Here is a 22,586-nt window from a genome sequence, read left to right on the forward strand (position 1 = left end):
GACAATCGGCCATATTATTTCACAGAACAGTAATATTTTAGTTTTACATATTGCCAACTTAACAGGTGTGACCACATAGCAAAGAAGATGAACACATTTTTAATAAACAAAACACGAATTAAATTTTATAATCATAATATCGGCAGAAATATTACTTTTTTTTTTAGTAAATCCGTGCTACAATCGGCGCAACGTTACAATAATAAATTAACGGTAGCGTTATATTTGTGCGCATGTTTGCGACTGATACGCCACCAATCACGAAATGGCATTTAAAAAAACTTTGCTCCACTAATTTTAGGAAGTATAGGTTGGCGAACATGAATTTTTTTTCCTTGTTTGTTTACACTATTACGTTCGGCGAGATTGCGTTTTGTATAATTGTTTGCTATCCAAGTTAAGTGGCAAGTTAAAATTAATTATGAAGTATAAAGTATTTTATAAAGTGTAACTATTCAATACAAATACAAAAGCATGTATTGGTTAGAAGTGCCAGCTTGCGATTGGCCGGCAACGTAACGGCGTTAGTGTTGTAGCAATAATCTTTAAATGTATTATATTTGTTATGGGAACGTTTATTGTAATGTTGCACCAATTGTAGCACGGCCTTACACTTCCCATAAGTGAAAGTTTTCAAAAATGTTCTAATGATTGTGTGAAACTTACTCTAACCTTCGCGCCAACAAGCCTAAATTATATTCAATGTTTTTTATTGACTCGTGAATGCTACAGGCCGCAGCTAACTCGTTCGGTTCAAAATAAGGTAAATATGTAGTTGAGCGGTATTTGCGAAAAAAAAATGTTAAAAATCTGAAAATACATTTATTATATGCTCTTTAAATTCCTCTTTTCATTAAAGCCGGCGGATATAAGAAATTCCAAATACTTTAGGAGATATCGAATTGTTTAATTTTCACAGTTGGGTGATATTTGTTAAATAAAATTTAAAAATTCCGAAAATACTTTTATTCTATGCTCTATACCTCAATTATAGAATTGTATTTATTATATCAGTTAAGAATTTAACCTAAATGAATTATTTGTATTAATATTTGTATTTTAAATATATTTGATTAAGTGGGCCATGATATAACAAGACAACCATCTAAGGACTCTTAGCAATAAAGTGCAAATATTCACGCTCGACTTAAGTGTCAAAGATTCAAATAAAAATTCAGACTCGAATCGACTCGACTTGAATTTATGATCTACAAACTCGAATCGACTCGAACTAATTATTGTAAAATTCGACTCGACTCGACTCGACTCGACTTAAAAATTTGCAGGTTCGTACATCTCTAATTTTTTATATATTTATTTATATATATATATATATATATATATATATACATATATATATATATATATATATATATATATATATATATATATATATATATATATATATATATATATATATATATATATATATATATATATATATATATATATATATATATAAGTATTAAAAATAATTTCAAAGGTCTCTGATGGATGAATTTGTTTTTGTTATTATGTTCAAAAAATTGCATTTACCATATCTGTACTGGCTTTATATTATGACCAGTTCCACTTTACAAGATTTGACGTAGCTTGGATAAGGTGTTGAAACTTCTTACAACACATGACATGAGCATAAACATTTGGAATACTTTTATGTCAGTTGTATTTTTAAAATATTGCACACCTGCTTTGATTTAAATACTTATTTGAAAAACATCTTTATTAGCTAGTTTAAAAATTCACCTCATTTGGTTTACACAACAAAAATAAATTTCTGAACTTATATTGTACAACTGGATGTTATTTAATCATTAATCCATTTTGTTCACGCTCAGTGGTAGATGTTAATTCTAAGGTAATGTCATGAATATTTTTTTCTGTATCATTATCAGGTAGAATTATGGAAGCAAATAAAGATATTGAATACATTTAGAAGGCCATGCTTGGCTGGTAGTTCAAAACACACAATATATATATATATTTTTATGTGAATAATTTAAATTAAAGCAGTCATGTTTTTCTAAGGTTTATTTTGGTACTTTTGAGAAAGCATACTTATATTTACATGCCATAGGGAAGTGTAACAGTGGAAGGACAGACTAAAGGAAACGCCAGTTCACAAAGCTGCGGACTGGTGTTAACGGCAGTTTCATTAATGTCCAGGTATCGCTGTCGGTGTTGGCAGGTCACAGCGGTTCCGTGCACGGGGTGGACTTCAGCCCGAACAGTAATAAGTTGGTCTCCTGTGGCGCGGACAGCAACTTCAGAGTACTGGATCTCACTACAGGCATGCTGGTTTACAAGAAGACCTTGGATGAAGAACTAAGGTTTGTCATTGTTTTGTCCAACATTTGGGGGGGGGAAGGGGGGAATTTCTGGATTTTTGCTATTTGATCTGAATTGATTGGGTCAAAAAAAGGCTCATTTGAGTTACCAGATTTTGTACCACACGAAATCATTTCTGGTAATACAGTCGCGAGCAGCAAATTGAAGTGGAATTTGCACCAGTGAGTTTAGTTACTGTTATTTCAATTCTTTTTTATGCTTGTGAAAAAATTTTGCACAGTAATCTCTAATGTAACATAGATTGTTGTGCAGTTTTTACATTGATTTAAGTGTTATTTACGTAGCTGAAGCCATTAGATTCAAAGACAGTTAAAGCTGTACCGTGTGAGACTTAAAAAAATTAATTTGTACCGAAAATTGTTTGCTTAAATGTTTTGCTAAGTTGATTACAAATTTACAGCTTTAAAAAAATATATATTACTTATTTTGTTTAGTTAGTCACTTTCACACTAAAACCTGATCTGCAGTTAGACTTCACATTTACGGGGGAGACGACTCGGTTCACTTCGGGAGTGTTGTGTGTTGTTGTGCCCCTGCATACAGGTTATAGGATCGATATGCTGATCCTAAAGTGAAGTATTGTGTGCAGGTGTCTGTGCTGGGATGGCTTCACCTTGCTGCTTGGAGGAAGCTCGGGCAGCCTCTACGTGTGGGACCTTCTGCTTGTGGAAATGAAGAAGCAGATACAAGCTCACAAAGGTGGGCAACACGCGGTATAGTGCGGGCCAGACATCTTGTGAGCTGGGCCCCATAGTTCATTGCTCAGAACGAACCAGCAGAGTCGAATAGTGGGCGGGGCTCTACTTCAACCACAAATGCTGATTGATACTGCACGGCCTCGTTGCACATAAACTGTTCTGGAAACATTGGTCATAGTAATGGTGCTGGTGCTTGTATGTGCAAAGTGCTTGATAAGTGCTATTTTACAACCACATCACTATTATGACCCCTTTTTGAGGAACTGTCAAAAATTTGTGTTAAAAAGCAAAAAAAAAATTTGCAAGGAAATTGGCCAAAAATTTGTTTGATTCTGCACGTTGCACTGCGTTTCACTTGGTGAGCGCTGTACTGCATGTGTTGCAGTAGACACCCCCTCTCCCTGGCTGATCTGTGTCACCCTCCTACCACAGATAATGGTTTCTTGATGCCGGCATGTCTTCCCACCCAGCACCCAACCTTTGTGATAACGCTTGATCTTGGACACGATACCTTCTGTGGTTGCTTCTGTTATTACCACTTGAATATTTGCATGATTTTGGTTTGCACTTGGTTGCTTGTGGACAAATTACGACACTATTTTTTTTACTTCAGGTTGGTTACTTTTTTGGTTGGATTTTATGCACAATTGTTGGCAACCCACACATTTTTTTTACTCTGATATGGTTGTGCTTTAGACTTGATTTTGAAACATTATGACGACTTGTGCTTTTTTTATAACATACTGACTTTCTGATTTGTGTAAAATGAGTATAAAGAGAGCCAGTTTAGCCCTCATTACAAATTAAAAAATATATCCAAGAATTGGATGAAAATATAACTCCAATGATGGGAATTGCTCGGCAGCGTGATATCTCAAAGTCGATTCTCCTTTTGTTTTGGAAAATGAGGGAATAAATTTTTAATGCAGTGCAGAAAAAAAGGCTACATGAAATTAAAGAATGTAAGGGACACACTACATGCGGTCAAGAGGAAGCTACGCATGAGTGGCCCAACCAGCTCGGAGCGCAAAACTTGCCAGTAAGCAGACTGATGCTGCAAAGAAAGGCCAACGAACTTGCTTTGGAGTTGGGCATTGACAATTTCAAATTCTTTAAAATGGGTGGCTGGATCGTTTCAAAGCGTGCCTTGAAATGGCCAGCCACAAAAATGTTGGTGAAAGTGCATCGGTGAGTGAGTGGTCGCTCTTGCTCCAAAACATCCTCAGCTGCTACCAGCCTGGAGATGTGTACAGTGCTGATGAGGTGGGGTTGTTTTATAACTTAATGGCGGATCGCACCCTTGCGGTGAACAGAGATGTGGGCAAGGGTGCAAATAGGATGCAAGGAACGCCTCACCGCACTCCTGCGCTGCAATATATGTATATTTCAGTGACAAGATGAAACCCATCGTGATCGAGAAATACAAGAAACCCCATGCCCTTGCACTTTCAACATAATAGGCCTGGATGACTCAGCTGTGGTCACGAGGTGGCTTTGCGGCTTTGACCTAAAAGGTCTTCCTGTACAACAGCTTTCCCGCGCATAGTGCTCTCGACAACCTCAGGAACATTGAGCTGGTGTTTCTGGCAAAGAACATCACAAGCGTGCGTCAGCCCCTAGACCAGGAGTTGAAGCTGATGTTCCGAGAGATGCACATGCGGAGCACAATTTTAAAGATGCCGCTTAGCGAGAACGTGAAGAAGTGGGATGTGTTTAGGGCAATTGAAGTGATCATCGCAAGTCGGCCTGCCCCCCCTCTATATGCCGCCGAGCCTGAAGACCTGCACGACCCCCCGACAACAACTCTGCTTACCCTCCTGACTGCCACTCTGGCACCGGGCAGCTAGGGGTACCTTGAATGGCACTGTCATGTCCAGGAGCAGCACGAGTTGAGTGACAAAGAGGAGCCAGAAGATGCCCATATGACCAGACATTATTAAAGTGGGCAAAGTCTATGCCTCAATTTTAATGCAATATGGAGCAAGTTAAAGAGATGTTGGGATTTTTTTTTTATTTGAGAGATATCGTAGAGAAAGCTGTCATCAAAAAAAAGTACATCATCAAGGAATTTTTTTTTTAAATTAGTGCGGGATTAATTTTCACATATGTAAAATATAATGTGTCAGGTTTTTTATATTTTGTGTGTGTGTGTGTGTGTGTGTGTTTGCTGTTTGGTTTTTATGTTCTTCTCATACTTGACTGGCCCCATGACATGATGATATAATGTTCCACGCTTTTTACATGCTTTATATTAGCTTCACCTGTATGTTTGTCTGTCCGTCTGTAACTCTTTCGACTATGAGTGAGTGGCTCATCACTGTAAAATGTCCCACCAATTTCATTACGTTCGTTAGCCGAGCGGTCTAAGGCGCGCGACTTCTGTGACGTCAGCTTTCGGGTTCAGCGATTGTGGATTCTACTCCCGGCCACGCCGAAATAAAAAATGTTTTTTTTTCCGGTAAATTCTAAGATTATATCCATACATCTAACTGTAAATGATTCGGAGAGACTTTACCATTTCTTTGTGACGTTGCAACTCCGAATAGTTATCTCAGATGGTAATAGGTAGTGTCGGTAACTCATTTCCCTATGATAATTATACATAAATATAGTTTAAAAAACTAAAAAAACATGCTTTTAAAGAATATCAAACTAAAAAGATAAAAATAAATATAGTTTAAAAAACTAAAAAAAATTGCTTTTAAAGAATATCAAACTAAAAAGTTAAAAATAAATATAGTTTAAAAAACTAAAGAAACATGCTTTTAAAGATTATCAAACTAAAAAGTAAAAAATAATTTTAAAATTTAATTTATGACAATAGTATATAAGCAATACTAGTATAAATGAGAAAAAAGCACGGGGCGCTTAAATACAAAAAATATGGCACAAAGCGCCTCAAGCTTTTTTCTCATTTATACTAGTTTTGCTTATATACTATTGTCATAAATTAAATTTTAAAATTATTTTTTACTTTTTAGTTTGATAATCTTTAAAAGCATGTTTCTTTAGTTTTTTAAACTATATTTATGTATGAATGTAATTGATGCCAATGAGCACGTAAGTACGTCATAACAGGCACACCAACCTTTCTTGCATTGCCCTCTTCACCCTTGGTAACTGTCCATGTCTCGTCCACTCGCGTAAACGATAATAAAGCAATGTCACAGTGTGAAATTAAATTCAAAATGTAGCTGAAGAGTTTGTTACTGGTTTTGTGTTTTTTCTTCGCAGGTGCTGTACTTGCAGTTTCTGCGTCGAGAGATGGTTCCATTGTGGTAACAGGGGGTGAAGATCGTTGCGTTATGGTGTGGCAACCCACATATTTCACATGAACCGTCATTCCTGTTGTTATTTCATCTGTGATATTGTCATGTTATTGTTTAGGATATGATGACTTGAATTTGTAAGTTTACATCATTGCACAGAGATTTCGTTTATACATCCACAATTACTGCAAATAATTGTACATAGATTGTTAGAATCAGTTTTTGCTGTTCTTATAATAGCATGTTTTTTACATATTGTTGCTATAAGTTTTAAAAAAAACTTTAAAAGAGGTTTTTAACCATTTTTAAAAGCTTTATTTAATTGTTTGTGTATATTGAAATTTATATTAACTTGTGTTATAATATAGCTATTCAGCTTTCTATAGTGAATGATTATTTGTAACATTAATTAATGTGAAGTATTTTACATTCCATACCAAAGCAGTATGAGTTATTGTTATGTTATTAAAAATTTCTAAGAAAATCAAGTATTCTGTCATTTTTACTGTTGCATTGAAAATAAAAGTGTTTTATAACTTTTCATATGCATTAGAGGAAACTCAAAGATATGAACCTATTAATGGTTTAATAAATCATAAATAAAAATGGCAGGATTAATTCATATCTCTAAAAGCATTTTTAGTAATGCAACTTAAGAAACATCTATATGACAGGCATTTATGTTAAGTGTTCATCAATCTGAATATTTTGTGAAATTAAAATGCTTTACAAATTACTAACTTGCTTTTTTTTTTTGTTTACAAACTCTATATTATAATCATATACACATGTTTCAACATTTCAATGAACTTGCTACATCTTGGACTGGATGTGCCATTCTCTTTTGACACGAGAATAAAGCTATTGTTTTTTGATACGGATGACTTGGTTGGACAGATAGGTTTCGGTAGGATGTCAGTACAGTAAGTCCTCTATTTACGTCGTACCGATTTACGTCGTTTCGGATTAACTTTGCTAATGTTTGAGTACCCATGTTTCAATTTAAGTTGTCGCCGATTCACAATAACGTCGTTTACAATGACCGTAAATCTTTATTTTAACCAAAACACCGTATATAATTCGTTTATAATTCTTTGTTTCCTTCGGTAGTTAATTTATGCTATGTAGCGTAAGCTACACGTTCACCGCCTTATCTTATCATACATCATGAGGGACGCTTCCTGCTCTCCGCTGCTCTCCGCGCGGTGATGCAATACTACCAGCCCGCCCGCTCGGCCACCCACGTATCTCGCACGTAGAAGTGTTATCTACTTCCCGCAACGACACAGCATTTTCTCCTACCCCTTTTCGTCCAACTCCTTGGCACTTCAGTAGAGGTGTAAAAGTAACTAAAAAAAGTGTACCCGTATGTATTCGTTACTATAACAATTAGTACTCGTTACTTTCGTATCGTTACTCGTTACTTCTGATACCGCATAACATGCTATGTTATTTAACAGCAACGAATCGAGTCGTATTTCGTACGCGTACAGTATGACGTCGCGTAAATAATAATAATAAATCGAATATAAACAATTAAAAGTATTTGATAATTAACAGCTTTTGTTAACCAAGAAACAATAAAATCTCATTAGAGCAGCTTTATTATAATATCTCTTTTAAGATAAGAACAAAAAACGTGAAAATACGCGATAATAAAAAACAAAAACATACATATTTATAATTTGTAAAAAATACTTTCTTACGTTGTTTCTGTTCCAATCTCAAACTTTGTCTACACACACAATACCTTTAATAAACAGTAAAAAACTTGGACGACGAATTTCCAAATTATACTTTTCTTAATAAACAAACATCGTTCTTTGTAACGAATAAGCGCGCGCATGCGTAAAACATACGAAAAATGCGAGTAACGAAATGCATTCGTGTGTAACGTTTCGTTACTCGTTACTAGATGCCGCACCCGTTACTCAGTAACGAATACATACGGTTTGCTACAGCTCTACACTTACACTTCAGTCGCTATGATATCATTGAGTTGGCCGGAGTTTTAAACGTGCCGTTGTTAACTTTATCGTGATTAAATGCGTTTGTAGTAGGCCTTACAGTATCAGCTCACTGCAATTTATGATTTTTTCTTCATAAGATGTCTTCCAAACGACTATATATCTGTTTTTATATTTCAATCAATAAAGGCAATAAAGCAGCTGGTTAAATAACCATTCTATAAAGCTGAGAAGTACTAGTTGGACTTGTTTCCCACGCTGTGGGTTGTAATTTGCTGATAAAATTGCCCGTTGTCACGTCTGTATGCCAGCGCTTCCGGCCGACCTTGGGCCGTGGCCGGCCGGTGGCATGAAACATGGCTCATTTTGCGTCGTTTCTATTTACGTCGCGGTTTTCAGGAACGTAAACCCGACGTAAACCGAGGACTTACTGTACATTGCGTAGACAGTATTTGTATCAGAGATAGTGCTCTTTCATGTGTTCCTTTGTCTCCCCTCCAATTCTTCCCCATCTCATGTCCACTTCCTTACCTGCACAGTGTGTCCAACCATATCGCTTGCCGCTGAAAGCTTCCCTTGTGTCTAGATCGTAATCTGACAATGGTCGGCTGTTACTTGTTGAAGGAAAATTTCACAGATTGCCTGGCACATGGTATACTGTGCATTGGCACAGACAAATACTTAAACAATATTGCAATATTGGTAATACTTATTGACGTCAGCCGGAGCTTCGCCCCATGAGCCTGATCATCCTCCGTTCCCTTTCCCCCCATCTTTCCTACCCGGCATTTGTATTGTGACGTACGTAGCTGTGTGAGGTTTAAACTGCGTGCCACAAACTACAGCAAGAGGGCGCTTAGCTGCAGTGCGCCGCACACCTAATTGGAATTAATATTATTGTAACCTTTTCTTTTCGCCCCAAAATAGTGTCACGACGATTCTGTATGTGAGTGCCTTTTGTTTCATTAATATATGCATGGACCAGGACGCTCCCTAGCGGGCGACGACGACGGAACTAACATAAACATATACATACATAACTTGATTTAAACTATTTTTTTACCACATTTATGTAATAATTACAGACGGTCTGGTAGTGGATGTGTATCTGGTATTTTTATGAAGAGTTCATGTGATTTTCTATAATGACCCGGGGCACGCAATAGCTAAGATGTTAACGGTAATTGTGATCGGCGCGAAGGGCGCCATGTTGCCTGCCGCAAGCCCTTGTCTCACCCCAGTCTCCTTCTGCAGCCGGCCGATAGCGGACGTCTGTGCAGACACCCCGATGACATCACCGTTATCTCACTGATAAGTAGTTCTGTTCAGTTAATTTATTCAAATCGTTTTCTTTCTATCCTCAGGGCCTCTCTCGGTCGGTGAGACTGTTTAATTAGTAATTCTTATACTCTCCGGAGTTTTCAGCCACACGTGTTATAAGTAACGACTTGCAACCACGTGCGTGGTTCGCCTCCTCAACTAAATTGATTCGTGCCTCGGGCGTTTTCTAACAGTATCAAGGAAGGATTGTATAATGGCATGTAACGTGAGTAAATAAAACCAACTTGAATCACGTGTCTTTGTGTTCGGGGGGCCATGTGGGTCCTTAACCCAGTCAGCGGCGTGTGGGATGCCCTAAGAGCCCACTGCGGTTAATTAGAAGCGTGCCCGACGCTGAGAGCGGGCTTGGTTAGGAACAGGTGCTGGATTAAATATCAGGAGGGCTAATATCTCGCCGCACACGGGCCACGTAACGCCCTAAGTTAGAGTATCAAGCCGGGTCCACGTGCCCACTCACGTGGTGGCGCCCACTATTTCCACCAGTAATTCAAACCTTAACACCGGTACGCCCTCATTATATATCCAAAATATGTTTGAAAGCCATGCCATGCCACTGCACAGATAAAGAAAAGTTACTCTAGGTATTAAGACAACTCAGTGTTGCTCATACAACTAACATACTATATACACACACTCACTCTTTGCCAAATATTGTCGTATTGAGGTCTCACAGGCCTTCAGATGCACTAAGGCGTCAGAACAGGTTGGTTTTGGTAGCACTCTTGCTTCACTTTCCTCATTCTCTTCATCTTTGTCGTTTTCTGCTTCAACATAGTCGTCAAACTTTTCCATGCATTATCTCATGCACCCTCATCATCCTCATCAGTTGGTGCTACAGTGTCACCTCCAAAGCCTGCCTGCCTTAAAGCAGTTGCCAGTGATGGTTGGGTCCAACGAATCCCAAGAAGCTGCAAGGAAATGCAGTGCATCTAAAATAGACACTTTGTATGGTGGAGATTTGGATGTTGATAATCAGTATATTATGGTGTTGAACCAGGCCCGCTCGTGTCCTGGTCTAAAAGTTTCAGTTTGCATAAATCAATGTCAAAAATCCATAAAAGAAATAAAAATAATTCTATTACGTGGTCCACCTCTCAGAGCGGGCCCCTTAGCAGTGAAAAATTTATAGATAAATTTACCAAGGGATGAATGCGACGAGGTGTAGAGATTGCTTTCGGCTCCGGGAGGCGATGACAATAAACTGATGCTGAGACAAAGTGTCAAGGCCACAAAGGGAAGCTCCCCCCCCAACCCAAAATTGACCGTTAGGGCATATTTGAATTCATTAGAAGGGTTTTTAATAATAGGATACAGTTAAACATGCTTTAACAAATTTAATAAGACATAAATTTAGCTTGATATTAATGCAAATCACATGAATAAATAGTGACCTAGAACTAAAGTTAGTATATATAACCTATCTTGGCTTTCAAGTGGTACATTGTACCTTTATTTTGCTCTGCACTACAGCAGACATCACTAGGGTTGCTTCCAACAAGAAAATTAGGAAAGTAGTCTACTGTACTTAAATGGAATAGTTGTAGAGCATGTACGTACAGAGCAAATCTAGGCTTCAACACATTATGCTCAGATTTACAAATGCCACATACTGGTGTTTGGTATGTGTGTAAAAATTGTTTTAGAATACATGTGAATAAAGTTGAAATACTGAATTTTAAAGCTATTTTAATGCTCAGGTTGATTTGGGTGGTTACTTTTGTCTCTGTATGAAAAAGTGTATGGGCACACTATTTTGTTTTGTTGGTGTACATACTTGCTGCATTTTTGCTTCTGCAACCAAGGCAAAGTTATACATCGCTGTGTAGGGAAAATACTTTTTTTTTATTTACTGGTGGTGGTGGTGAATTTCAAACCTAAAAATTAGGAATTAAAGTACGTACCTATGCTCCAAGTTTGTAAAACTTGTTTTATTAAGTTACGTGTTTCTAGAAAAGTTTTCTGGTGATAAGATTGTAAATAAAATTAAATGAGTTTTAATGCATATCTTGAATTGTGATGCTATATTAATTTTTACATGGAGAAAATAACCATTTCACCACCATTTGGTTATTTCCTCTCACATCCTATAGGTACGCTAATTCATGAAACAAACTATACCTCCATAGTCATGGGCTTCACTCTATGAGATTAGGCACATAAATGAAAGTATTTTTTCTACCTATTATTGACGTACCAATATTTTGGTCACTTGTTTACAACACATATTATCAAATCTTATCTTCATTACTACAAATATGAATGTGCTATACACACTATAAACAGCTGATGCAAATAAATGTATGTGTAGGGAGTACAGCGGTACCCATGCGTACCACCGGAAAAGTCGGTGGATTAAAAGCCAACTTAATATAAACTGTGTCGTCCACGATTATTTCGCACCATTCCATCCTCCACACAGCCGAGCAGCCTCACAGCCAAGTAGGGAGTTTCAGGGTAGATTCCCAGCCGCGTACCTGGCGGGGCACGCTGGGGCAGAGTACCCACGACCCATCACCAACGGCCTAGTGTCCCACTAGCCTGGCGCCCCCCCCCCCCCTCCCCTTCCCAACCGGACAACAGCAGCACCGCGACGCCCGTAGCGCCCGTCAAGTACCCCCCCGGACCTTCTACAGAGGCCAGGTGATGGCAACATTAATAATATGTATTTAATACACTAGTCGAATTTTAATCATAATTACCTAATATAACTAACCTTTCATTCAGTTAGTATTATTTGCCTTATTCCTCATAATCTGTTATGTTATAAATTTACTTTAGAACATTGTAATTTGGCATACAGAATATTTAGTAAAAGGTAATTTTTAACGCATACTGATGTGAACTCCTTTAGAAGAATGAGAATGATCACAAACTAGGTTTCAGAATAATCGTGTAGTGAGATGATTACATGTTTTTGTTGAAATCTCTAAAAAAACAATAATAAAATTAATTACTTTTTTTTTCAAGGAAAATGACCTATTATTTGTTATTTTAAACTGCTGATAAATTTTATTAAGTTAAAAATAGACAAAATTGCATTAGCGATGAGTTAAAATGACAAATATTTGCTAATAAGTTGACGCCGATCGCCGGTGCTCCCTCTGGTTCGCACAGGCCGTTAAGCTGGGTTCACAATTGAAAAATTAACAGTAACAGTAACAGTAGGTCGTGTGCATAGGATATGAACGCCATGTTTCCTAACCTAACGATTCACAATAGCAGAAAGTTGGTCGTGTGCATAGGAGCGAGGTCGTGCGCATAGGAGTGAAATGAATATATTTTATTTCGGTCGCGTACGCATGGCACAACAGCCAATGAGAGAAGAGCAGGGTGTTTTTTTGGCGGGACTAGAAATATGTTTATATTTATTAACCATATTGTGGTAAGAAAATGTTGAGATAATAATAGTTTTATCGTTATTTTGAAAGTTAATATGTTTATTTACTAACACTGCTAACAGATGTCGCATAGTTCACGAAATTTCATTGGCTGAAATTAACAGTAAGAATTCAATTGTGAACCGATTTAGCAGTTCGCACAGGTCGTGTGCACAGGTCGTGTGCATGGCTTGCTATGCACTCGCTTAATTTTTTTAATTGTGCACCCAGCCTTATGTCACAACAACACCTCTTAAGTGCATCGAACACACCAGAGCGTGATTTCCGCCGAGTGTGTAAAAGTGCGCCGCGACGAACACCAAAGCGACGACAGCACCCGACCGGGTGTGGCAATGCGCCGAATTAAAAACGTAATTATTATGTTCAAATCAAAAACAACCAATTTAATAACAATTTAAAACATAATTAATTTAAGGGAAATCATGTCTAATTATTGTATTATCATATATTGTGTAACATGTCTTTTAAACACAAAACTGGCCGGATCTGTTGTCCCGCACTCCACGCGTTTAGGCGCGAGGCCGCAGGGCGGTCTCGAACTCAATTACCGTCGGGAGCTCGCAGGGGTCGCACGCTCCGCGAACGTCGAGCCATCAACTTTCGCGCTACATCCACATATCAGCAATAGTGTAAGTTTTAAAATCCTTCTTCCAGCTCGGCGCCGACCCCACCCAGTCGCACGATATTTCGTGCGACTCGTAACTAATTAATTTTATCCCAACAGGGAATTTTACATATTTTACGTAATTCCATGTCCAGTTTAAGGACAGCGTAATTGAGGTACGCAGCTTTTCAGCTTCAAAGCCAATTAATTGTTATCGGCGAAGACTCTTGGTAACGTATGTCGAGTTCTTACTCGTTAGTGTACGTCTCTTAACTTTCATCGTCTGTAAATGTGTAACTTGTAACGTGCAATCTAACTGAGTAATTTCTGATTAATAAGTGACTGTAATGTGTATGACTCCAGTGTACCGGGTTACGTACTTTTCGGGACCTTAATATTTCGCCACAGGTTAGATTGCAAATAACTTTGGAACGTCCGTTTGTATGTGCTATTTTCCATGTTAACGTAACCGCCTGTAGAAGTTCTTGCAGCACAGGAGATCTGTGACTATTCGCCACGCCATTCGCATGTATAATCGACCACTGTAGAAGTCCGTGTACACCACTTGGCATCCTATCCTGGTCGCGCGTACCGTTTACGTAGAGAAATATGCGTGTCGCTGCAGTCAGACAACGGAAGCGGCCAGTATCTGGACAAACAAGTGTTTCGGTTCTGAATAAATGCAGTGTCGTGTAAAATCGTTTACCAGTTATTTATAAGGCGTCCTGGGTGGCCTGAACAGCCCGGGTAGGTTTCGAACAGAGACACGCTCCTGCCTGCAGCCACGAGGCCGAACCCCCGTTAAAACCCCTGAGATCACTTTCAACATTAATAATCAATTTTAAAACTTAGACAAGCAGCGGGATTGGCGTCAAAGTAGGTAGTTATTGGAGCATAGAACTATTACTCAGAAAAATTCAGAAAATAAACTTATGTAGGTATTCCTATGCTTATCATATGTACTAAGCACTTTGAAATCATTACATGCTGGAATCCAAGTGACTACTTTATGTAGATTGACGTCGTCCGGGCCTGCGGCCCCTTTGAGCCCGATATGCCACCACCCAAACACCGCCACCCTCTGTTCTGCAGTGCTGTAGTTCCAGCAGTGCCTGTAGGTGAGACGTGCCTGGAGGATGCCCAGTGTTGTTGTGGAGAGGTCTCTGCAGTGCTGTAGTTCCAGCAGTGCCTGTAGGTGAGACGTGCCTGAAGGATGCCCAGTGTTGTTGTGGAGAGGTCTCTGCAGTGCTGTAGTTCCAAGTGACTACTTTATGTAGATTGACGTCGTCCGGGCCTGCGGCCCCTTTGAGCCCGATATGCCACCACCCAAACACCGCCACCCTCTGTTCAAACCTCCCGCTGAGTGCGTGCGTGTGTTGGTCGCCCGGCAAGAGGGCGCTGTAGAGCCAGAGCGCCGCACCCCTATATGTAATTAATAATATTGTAACCTTTTCTTTTTGCCCTAAAATAGTGTCACGACGAGTCAGTAAGTGAGTGTCTTTTGTTTTATTAATATATTATATTTTTGTAATAAAGTACGTGCAAGCACGGACAAGGACGCTCCCTAGCGGGCGATGACGGAACCAACATATAACTTTATTCAAACTAATTTACCACATAAGTTATTATTGCAGACGGTCTGGTCGTGGTAGTGTATCTGGTAATTTTATAAAGGGTTCATATTATTTTCTATAATAACCCAGGGCACGCAATACTAAGATGTTAACAGTAATTGTGTTGGGCGCGAAGGGCACCATGTTTCCTGCCGCAAGCCCTTGTCTTGCCGTCACCCGACCTCTGTGAAAGGCCCGGGGGGTACCTGACGGGCGCTACGGGCGTCGCGATGCTCTTGTTGTCCAGAGGGGCGCCAGGCTAGCGGGCTGCTAGGCCGTTGGTGTGGGGTCGTGGATACTCTGCCCCCGCGTGCCCCGCCAGGTACACGGCTTGAATGTAACCTGAATGGTTCTACGTTTGACTGTGAAGGCCGCTCGGCCGTGTGGAGGACGGGGAGTTACGGAAAATGATATACGAGTTGGCGAGAATACATTTAATTTGGGAGTTTCACCGGGGGTCCATGTGGGTACACGGTACACTCTACAAGTCCGCTCCGCGGTTCAGTCCCGCTACAAAAATTCTCACCAACACTAAACACAACACTACGTGACAATGGTTACCGCGGCAGTCTCGCGGGACGTGGGTCGATGCTCGCTGGAGACGGCCAGTGCCGAAAGTTAACGGGTGCAGGGGGGAGGGGGCGGAAGATCGATAAGCGGGCTCCTAAGTTCGGCGAACACTTACATGAGTGATACGATCCGCAGCGCGGTATCACGATGAAGATGGTCGGGATAGGCCCGGTTCCGTAAAATACGCGCCGAGTCGACGTGGGCAGTGATGAATTAATAAGAGGTTTTAAATTTAAAGATTTAGTATAGAATAAAATAATCAAAGAAAGAAAACTTGGATGCTGCCCACGGACACACGTCTGTTCCCGGCGCGGAGTGGTTGGAGACTGCCGAACATGGCCGCCTCGCAAGGAAGAGAAACTTTCTCTTCTTTGTGAGTCGGCGTCAAAAAACTTATATTAATTGAATTTACTCTATTACCAGTTAAAACATGTTCCAGGTGCCCAATTAAAAGGGAGCACCTGGTAATTGGGTGCTTAAGGCTTAACAATGGTTTTATTGTATTTAATTATTTAAATTGTGACATCAAGTTGGCGACTGTAAATTTACTAACATATTGTCCCACTGTGAATTGTTTTAGAGGGATTTCTCCTATTCTGACTTTATCATAGTCACGGGCATTTTAATTAAGGCCAGTGGCCGCGGTGACTGTTAATAAGGTTTGTTGTCTGCTCCGTGCGTGGTGTACACGCCCGGAGTGGCTACGACCCACTTATTACATGTCGGGTAATTAGTAATTTCGTACTAATGGCTTTTCCCTTAATTGAATTATGGGTTCGAGCCTCCGGGGTTCTGTACCTTTAAATATCATTATGTCTATTGGGGTCACGCCCGAGGCGCTCGCCTGACTCAATCCGGCTGGGCGAGGGGCGCGCTCCGAAAACGGGAAACGGTACTGGCGGTGCGGAGCACGGGCTTAAAGGCCATGGTCGGTACGACGTCAGTCTCACCCCAGTCTCCTTCTACAGCCGGCCGAGAGCGGACATCTCTGCAGACACCCCGAGGACATCACCGTTGTCTCACCGATAAGTTATTCTGTTAATTTAAATAATTCAAATCGTTTTTTTTTTTCATCCTCGGGGCCTCTCTCGGTCGATGGGGCTGTTTATTTAGTGATTTCTATACTCTCCGGAGTTTTTAACCACCTGTGTGCTACGTAAAAGCTTGAGGCAACCACGTGTGTGGTCCGCCTCCTCAACTAAACCGATTCATGCCTCGGGCGTTTTTTAACAGTATCAAGGAAGGATTGTATGAGGGCTTGTAACGTAGAAGTAATAAAACAAACCTAATTGAGTCATGTGTCTTTGTGTTCGGGGGGTGGAGGGGCACGTGGGTCCTTAACCCAGTCAGTGGCATTTGGGACGCCCTAAGAACCCACTGCGGTTAAGTAGAAGCGTACCCGATGCTGAGAGCGGGCTAGGGTAGGGACAGCTGTGGAATTAGATATCAGGAGTGCTAATATCTCACCGCACACGGGCCACATAAGGCCCTTAGTAAGAGCATCAAGCCGGGTCCACGTGCCCACTCACATGGTGGCGCCCACTATTTCCACCAATAATTCAGATCGTAACACCGGTACACCCTCAAGATGAATTAAATAAAAGCAATCACAAGCAGTAAATACAGAGAATAACTAAATATTTCATTAACAATGTTTATGCAGTGTTTGCGATTAATAATTTATATTTCAAAATTGAAAGTGGTACGATGATCATGTTTAGGAATCAATAAAATTCATACCATTAGTATTTTCTAATTGTTGATCAATGGACTAGTACTTTGCCATAGTATCTGGCCACAAGTATTTCAAGTGTTACCAAAAGTAATGCTAATTGCTGCAAATTATATGTGGATGTAGCATAATAAAGTTATGCAAGGCGCGAGCCTTATGACGAGGAGATACATAATTGTTTTATTTTCATTCTCCATTATAACCACAGGATAGAATTAAAAAAGGATAGGAACCGTATTCGACCTCAACTCTAAGCAAGGACTCCTTGCACAGAATACAGAGGGAAGTAGACTCCTTGGTGCACTTCCGCACACAAGGAGTCACGAATGCAACTACTATAAAAAAACCTGGCACCCAGTCTGTTTTTACAGTCTGAAAAAATAAACGCACGATTAACACTGCTAATTAAGTCCGTCTTGCTAAATAACCATATTTAAAATACCTGTAAACTACCATAGCACAGAGTGACTGTTGGTCTGGCAGTTTTGTCACAGGGTGCACTCCAACTGCCATCAGCTGGGGTTTCGGGTGCGATTCCGCTAGCTCTGTCGTCTAACCGTGAGTGGGTCGATCGGCCCCAGCTTGTCCCCTAGACTCGGTGGCTTGGAAAGTAGAGACGGCCGGGTTAATCCCTGCACCGTAGAAAAAAAACCGACCCGGAGTCGCGTGGGGAGTTGCGTTGAAAAAGGTATTTGGTGATTACTATAGTTACCAGTCGTGAGGAATTAGAGAGACAAAACTTGAAGGCTCCCCATGGTACGCGCACGTCCGCTCCGGGCCGCGAGCTGATCAAAACTGCCTCAGGGGTTGGCTAGTGTTGGGGGCGGGGGGGGGGGGGGGAACACTCCCTCCATGCGCCAAGGTTACGCTGCTCGTCTCATTTGGGTGGAGACTTGGCGAGGGGTGCGTTCTGCCAGCAGGAGCCAGGACTGCGGGCTGAGGCCGGGCTAATGGCCTTCGGTCGGTACAATGTCACAACAAGCTTAAAATACTGCTCCTAGAAGATATCATGTCAATCTTAAAATGGCAGTCAATCGTTGTTTTAGTGGATTATTGTAATGTATGAGCAAACGAACCACTTTTAAACTTTTTATTAAATTATTTAATTAACCTAATCCCATATAGTTAGGGTCATGCTGTCTAATGTATTATGATTCTGGAGTCATGATAGTAAATGATCAGTGGTCTTAATGCCGAAAACCTTAAGAAAACGAAAACGCCATCTTTATTCCGACAATATTAAGCCATAAAAATCATACTATCGTGAGATGTATCTGTTCTTTAATGAAGTAAATATTCAATACTGTACTAGATAGGTGACAGAATTCAGTGTGAGTTGGGCTACGCGTAGTGGTAGCCACTTTTCTGTGGTGTGATCGTTATATATATATATATATATATATATATATATATATACACACACACACACAAATACACAGATAGTGTGTGGTATTGTTTGGTAGGAACAAATATGGTTGTCATTTAGATATTAAAGTTTAAATAATAAATAATTATCTATGGATGTTTATGGCTCTGCAAAATAAATATATTCTTTAATTAATTTTCAAAATTCATATATGGGCGCCACCCTTATGCACTACTTAAATTCCTTAATAGTTTAAGGCTCATGTAGTATGATACACAAGGGAAATATTAATTATTCTCACACTATAAAAACCTTCACAAGGCATGAGAACAGACAACAAACCAATCGGAATCATGAAGGACACATACACATACACTGTAAAATGACAACATGGAAACATATGATTAATATAAACATTCTTTAATCAAATAAAGGTATGTTTTGGTTTCTAGTCGATCCAGTGGTATGTCATTCATATTTGATAAAATTACAGGAGTTAGGTTGCACACATGGTAACATGAAACAAAAGTTCATATGGTTCAAAAGAATAATGTCTGTTGAAAATCTCGATTTATAATAAATTATTTGCGTGAGAAAATAACATTTATTTAAAATGTTCGTTATTAAAGTTGATTTTTATATTCCGCGGCTGAACTCATTAAATATTTGCGGTAGAGCATCTCGAGACATCTGTCTCAGTTCACCTCTGGGTGTTTGAACAAAGTCAAGTGTGGAAAACAGGATGCGTGATTGTTTTAATAAAATGTTTATCTCAATATGATCTTAGACTAGCTCAACAATGAAACGTAATATTTAAAAGTCCGTCGGCAAAATTACGTAGTATGTAGGTAGTGAACAGTTAAATTAGCATGGCATCATGAGTCGCTGGTTACTCACGGTAAAACACACCTCAATACACGTCAGTTATGACGTGCCCTAATTAAATAACATATACTTTAGGCTTAAACGACGTTTCAAAACATCCTGGTTGTAGGATGATCTACCCAGCTATTTATCTTCGTTGATTTTTAAGGGGATTTAAACCCGGCCTATGCAGCCATCATCGCCGTTAATTCCCGACTCGTTCCCGTTAATTCTGTAGTGACGCTTATCTTAAGTAACACCGTCGCTGATTGGCTGAAACACTAAGATTGTTGACTTAATTACACTTTCAAAATCACTCACAGACAATTAACAAAACAAATTAATACATCAAAATGCCTTAAATTTAAAATAGGATTTTCCAACAATGGAAATCCTCTTTTGTAATTACTAAATAAAAAGTTCAATTTGCCGTTTTAAGTCCAATGTTCCCTAGAGGGGTCTCGTTAATTGAGCTTCGGCGTCACTTAGATTACACCATAGAGAATGGTAGTTGCAGATACGTCCAAAGACATGACCATAGAACAAAAACATAAAATATGTCAATAAATAATAATAATAATTTTAAAATGTTATTTAAATAAAACAAAACACTTTCTGTGCGTAGGACAGTCATGTTTCAGCACAGAATTGCCGCCCTTGATAAGCATAGTGTGTTGCAGTTTTCAAATTTTAAACAAGACACGGTGTGCTTTTCAGTTGAACACTCGCTGCTCGAGTTAAATAAAAAACGTTAGTTGCCAGGCAACGACTCGCGCGACACCACAAAACGACGAAAGAAAGAGGGGGAATAAAAAAACTTTGGCGCGAGAAAGGACACCTGTCCCGCACCCCTCTCCTGATTCGTGGACTAGCACCTCAGTACGCGGCACTCCGTCACAGAGTTCAGACCTGCGCTGGTCTTCGGTGTATTTTCCCGGGAAAACTTGCAATCTTGTTGAAGTTCTCAGCATCGTCAGTCCTGGAACTAAGTTGGATGCAGTGGCACTCGGAGGATAATACTTACAGTAAGTATTCGTCGCAATCACAAGGGAAATGTGCGAGAAAAATGTACATGTGGCATAACAATGGGACTTTATCCAGGTCATCACTGTAGCAGTGGATCGGCCTCCATCCGTGGTGCTGGCAGCATCCTGTGGAAGGCGAACCTGGGACCATACATCACCGGGTGGTGATTCAGCTGCTCTTGGACAGCCCTGCCGACCAAATCAGCGCGAGACATCGGCTGACGTCACAGGCGCGCGGCGGCGACGGAACAGCAGACGGGGTCACCGCCACCTGCTCCTGCTGGGGTAGTGTCTCGGCGCGACGACACCTGCCGCCCTGGACCTGGCCCAGTGCGTGACGCGGCGGAGCACCGCGGCGCCAACACATCGTTTGCAGCACACGTCATTGTTAGGTACACTTCCGAAGGAATTCGCGTCTCTGTTCGCTCCTATTGTTGAGTGTAATCACTGCACTCACTTAACTTAAACCTCTCGTTCGTAAATCAAAGTTTATTAATATAACACGTGTGATCGTGCACTTGCAAGCACGAGTGTCTGCAGGCCTATCAACTTCTACTCTTGCTGCAGACATACCACTGGATAAACAAATATACTTAAATTATTAATGCTTATATGTAATAATAATAAATAAAATCATTTAGATAGCTCTCGGTTCGTAACCTATTAACAAGAATAATATATTAGTTTAATCAACAATAAGCTCATTAAACATGAATATCATATTTCTTGAAAGTCTTAAATTCAAGTTACCATAACTTTGCATTAATTAATTAGAAAATTAACACATTTCTCATATGGTCAGGATGTGATTTTAACAATGTTCATTTGCATGCAGCCTAAGCCTAGTGCTGCCTGTATACTACACAATATCATTTCACACATCAACTTCATGTATATCTTACATTTACATTTCATCAACAATTCATAAAATTTTACAATTCACAATTTCATATCATAACATTTACATTACATTTATATACAGTGTTATAGGCTGTTATTATGATAGCCTGATTTTAATAACATTTTAAATGCGTTTTTTTAACTTCTTTAAACAAAATTTGTTTTTAGCTAAACAAAGTAATTTTTAGCTAGGTAACAAGGCTGTGTGAAAGAAATCACACTATATGTTCCTTTTCTTGCTTAAATTTTTATTCGCGTCTTTTCTTACAGGAACAGACGAATTCTCTTGTCTTTCTTTTTTCTCTTTTCTTATCTCAGTCGTCTCGACGAGTGAGTAACTTGAACTCTTTTATCTGACTGGTGGTCTCCGATTCCACTCGGGCGACTATCGAAGCAAATCAGCTGTTCAGTGCTTTTTCATTTCACTTTCATTTTCATGGTGTTTTATCGACCCGCAGCGGGCTTCGCTGGGTCGTAAATTCACGTTCATTTTTCACAAATATATTCCTTACAGGAATTGAGCCTTGTGATGTGTCTGAGGCTCCTAGCCTCGGCGTAGATAGCAACATGCTACATTGTCAATCGTAAACAAAACATGTGTTCTTCAGGATAGCTTGCAACAGCTCCTGCTAAGTAGTAAATTTTTCATTTTCTCTTTTATCAGAGCTGAATTCATATTTTGAAAATAATTTATATTTTCTTGAATTTTCGATTTTTGCTTGGAGGATTGTTTATCTGGAAGTTGGTTTATCTTGAGGCCTGTGGACACTCACTGCAAGAGCGTGTTATCTCGCGACATAGGATTCTACACAGTGTTTTTCAGGTCAGCCTATACCAAGATTTTTTTTTTCTCTTCAAAGAAATAAAATACATAAACAAAATTCGAAAAA

At 39.6% G+C, this 22,586-nt stretch overlaps 1 protein-coding gene and 1 long non-coding RNA gene across 4 annotated transcripts in view; both read left to right on the forward strand.

Annotated features, from left to right (window-relative positions):
- LOC134532432 (protein FAN-like) overlaps positions 1 to 7,052 on the forward strand; it is a 47,509-nt gene extending 40,457 nt beyond the window's left edge. For 2 of the 3 annotated variants that reach the window (XM_063368848.1, XM_063368847.1), the window contains exons 16-18: positions 2,189 to 2,330; positions 2,939 to 3,048; positions 6,282 to 7,052. In XM_063368848.1, the coding sequence (XP_063224918.1) occupies positions 2,189 to 2,330; positions 2,939 to 3,048; positions 6,282 to 6,382 (353 nt within the window). In that variant the 3' untranslated portion in view covers positions 6,383 to 7,052. Of the gene's footprint in view, positions 1 to 2,188; positions 2,331 to 2,938; positions 3,049 to 6,281 lie in introns of those variants that run through there. The other variant, XR_010075141.1, reaches the window with a different exon arrangement.
- Positions 7,053 to 20,477: 13,425 nt separating this feature from the next.
- On the forward strand, positions 20,478 to 22,586 carry LOC134542850 (uncharacterized). The gene is made up of 2 exons (XR_010076862.1): positions 20,478 to 20,796; positions 20,873 to 22,586. It is a non-coding gene; the product is annotated as an uncharacterized LOC134542850 (long non-coding RNA).

This window comes from Bacillus rossius, chromosome 1 (assembly GCF_032445375.1).
Source record: "Bacillus rossius redtenbacheri isolate Brsri chromosome 1, Brsri_v3, whole genome shotgun sequence".
Taxonomy (NCBI): domain Eukaryota; kingdom Metazoa; phylum Arthropoda; class Insecta; order Phasmatodea; family Bacillidae; genus Bacillus; species Bacillus rossius.